The 3,446-nt window shown below is 50.8% G+C and overlaps 1 protein-coding gene across 1 annotated transcript; it reads right to left on the minus strand.

Annotated features, from left to right (window-relative positions):
- Window positions 1-1,635: 1,635 nt before the first annotated feature.
- H257_19254 (hypothetical protein) lies at window positions 1,636-2,936 on the minus strand (the record flags this gene model as incomplete). The annotated part of the gene is made up of 2 exons (XM_009848401.1): window positions 1,636-2,104; window positions 2,145-2,936. Coding segments are annotated over 2 exons (1,260 nt in total), but the record flags the coding sequence as incomplete, so codon positions are not given.
- Between the last annotated feature and the right edge of the window lie 510 nt (window positions 2,937-3,446).

A 3,446-nucleotide genomic window follows, 5' to 3' on the forward strand; every position in this document is an offset into this window, starting at 1 on the left:
CGCAACGTATTCTCTAATCGGGCCTGCGTTGTTGTGGGTACAAACGGGCAACGCATCGATGGACGTTAAACTGATCGTTCAAGGTACGGTGGGGGCCTTGCAAGCCATGGTGGTTGTGTTTACGCTGGCGCCAACTTTTTCCGGCTTGGCTACTGTCCAATTGAACGTGTATGACTGGATTGCTCTGGTGGCGTCATATATGGCGTCATATCTTCTTCCAATCCAAGTGCATCTGACCCGTGCTGTCATCCATGCGATTCTCGTCGATGGATCGACCGTCCAGCTACGTTCATCCGAGTCGACGGGTTGGCCAACGTTGTGGTTTCACCGTCTGCCTTTTCCCCGTCGGCATACACCAATTACGTGGCACCACCTTGTCGTCCTCAGTTTGGCCTCCGTGAGGTCACTGTCATTAAGAGCTACTGGGGTGCGGCCAAAGGGTAGCGCAGCACGTAAGTGGGCCCGTCTGCGTCTACACTGACCTTCTTCAAAGCGTGTCAGAATCGCATGCTGTTTCAAGCGACCGAGGACGCTGCAGGCGCGGAGCGGTTGCAAACAGACGGTCAAGTGACCCTCCGCCTCTCCGACTTGATCCCGGGGCCAAGGAGCGTGTCCGCCATCTATCTCTTGGTGCTGTCCAATGACTCGAAATTGCACTTCGCCGCCGACGGGTTAAATTTGTCCTGGCGACAGCCGGCATATATTAAATGCATGCGACACAGCTCGTTGAATGTCAATGACCCAAAGTGGGGACGGCGAGATTCTATCCCTACTACTAGTAGCAGTCCTAGTTTTAGTACGAGTCTGAATGCGGAACCGTTCACGTACAACAGTTTATGTATACTATGTGTCAATGCTACCATTGGGTGGGGGCGAGCCTCGTGATTGCTATCGCTTTGTCCGACTCAGCATTATTTCCTTTTATGTGTAAAATTCAAGGAACAATCTCATTCTTTGTAGACCATGGGAGTGCAAACATGCGGTCAAGCGCGACTCGTTTCGTGTGGACGGGGGAGTTTCACCCAAAAGCGTTCGTGTGGATCCTTTGCATCCAGGAACCTTCCTCCTATTTGACCACTCCATACGATCGCGAGCTGTGGTCGTACGACGGCGCCACCTTTTCTCGCGTGGCGGATATAAACCCCGGTCCGGCGGGATCACACCCTCCCTTTCTGACCGAGTTACGGGACTCGATAGTGTTCCAAGTGACCGAACACATCAGGGGGGCGGAGCTGTGGGTATAAAACTCGACCACACGGATTCCCTTGCCGTGGGCATTTACCAGCTTGTTATTGTAAAGTCGATGCGAAATTGGAGTGGGGTATGAACAGCACCAAATCGGCAGACAATTGATTGACCAATCAAAACCAAGAACACAATTCAAGTACTTCCTCCATTCCATAAATCTGGAGACATTGGATTTCGCCAAATTTTTATCTTATCTTTTGTATGCTCTCTGAGACGAAAAAGTGTAATTTTATTCACAAAATTGATTTCACGACGAGAAGAAACATGATGTGCTGCATCATATCGTCACATCATGGACAATTGTGCAGAGGTGATCAATATTTGACGTATTGATCACACCCTCAATGTCACATGATGCCAACACACTAGAAAGGTTATCTACTCTACGTTCGAAGTCCTTCAGAGCATTCATCGCTTCGATGACAGTGACTACATCAGGATCGCACACCGAAGGAGCGGTGGGTCCCAGTCTTGCCATCTTGTCCTTGCACTGATGCGGCAACTTGTACGAGTTGTCACCGCCCATCTTCATCGACTCCTCCATGACTCTCACTAGAGTCACGAAAGTCTTGTCCAGGATTCGCCAATCCAATTCGTTGAATGACCCATGTACGGCGGCAACCAGATCATCGATTCCAGTGACGACTTGACGGTGTTGTAGGGCTTGGATTGAGTTGAAGAACCCTAGATCCAGAACGTTGAAGTCAGGGCTCATTGCTGGTTGTGCCACAAGTTGAATCGCCCAACCATCCGACCGCCCGGCAGCAACCACGGCAGGGTCGTCGACTTCGACGTGAGGTCGTGCATTGTATTGCTGAATGTAGATGGGTTGGTCACGAGGCCCCGGCCAAACCGCCTTGATGCGTGGCGTGTTGCAGAAGGTATTCACAGTATACCTTCTTCGTGACAGTCACCGGTGTTGCGACCAAAGTCCCGCGATCTCGATTCTTGCTCGTGCGTTGAGCTGGCTGTACGGCCACCAACGGCCACATGCCGAGTTTGCCATCCCACATTGTCTTTCGCACGTAATCGAACCGTGGACGCGCCACAGCGGTCAAGAACATCTCCTTGACGATGTGTAATTTTGAGGAGCACTTGCGGACAGGTACGGCTTCGTCGTACCAGAGATAGTATCGGCGGTTGACCAACGTGAGATAGAACCACTTCTCGTCAATATGGATGCGATAGTGCATGTCGTGCCAGCGCATCGGAGCTCGTGGTGACTCGCGAACAAAGGAACGGACGAAAGCTACGCGATCTTCCTTGTGCTTTTCCGTGACCATGGGTTTCGGTCGGCTTGTCCGACGCACTAACTTCTTCGACTGGAGCACGCGCCAAAGAGTCGTCGGGGGTATGCCACTGGAAGCCGTCAACAACGCAATGATTCTGCGCAGATGCGGTGGGGCATTCTTTACGGCGGACTCGATTTGTGCGATGGTACGCGATGGCCGACGTCCCGCTCGACCCTTCCTCTTCAATACCACGTCGGCAAGTCCTGACTGGGCCTTGGAGAGTTGACCGCGGGTCCAGATCTTCGACAACGTATGCCTTGATATGCCATACTTGCGGAGGATCTCCTTGGCCTTGCCTCTGGCCAGACGGCCGTTCTGCTTGTGCTCCAGCAGTTCGTGGTACAGACTGAGTTGTTCGTCGTCGGGCAAGTCATGCTTGGTCGTGGAGCGCGGCATCGGAGTTTGTCGGTAACTTGCCCCACAGAAATTTCTATAAATAGAACTCCCATCAGTGAAATCGCGCCAAGAGCATAGCCATAAAGACAAATAAACAATCAATTTAACAGACTTAACAAGGCGAAGCGGTGCTTAGAATTGTTGTAGTTAGCACGAATTGAGTCACTGCTGTCCATTCAAGGTACCTTTTTACATTTCAAACCGATGCTTTTACCGTATTATATGATGCTTTTACCGTTTTGTACAATGCTTTTACCGTTATATACGATGCTTTTACCGTTTTATATACGGCGTTTACCTCCCACTTCTTACTAAGTATCATTTTGCCTACGATTGAACCCTTTAACCTGATATTGTCGGATGTTAGACAATCCATTGTTCCCATGGCGCCATTCCCATGGCGCCAAAAAGTAGTCGTACTTCGGGGTTTCGGGGCGTTCTGAGGTGTGCTAGCTATATCTACGCAACGTGACGAGTCGTTTGCGCTTGATTTGAACACGATTGGATCAC

Source organism: Aphanomyces astaci (genome assembly GCF_000520075.1).
Source record: "Aphanomyces astaci strain APO3 unplaced genomic scaffold supercont1.438, whole genome shotgun sequence".
In the NCBI taxonomy this organism is placed as follows: domain Eukaryota; phylum Oomycota; class Saprolegniomycetes; order Saprolegniales; family Verrucalvaceae; genus Aphanomyces; species Aphanomyces astaci.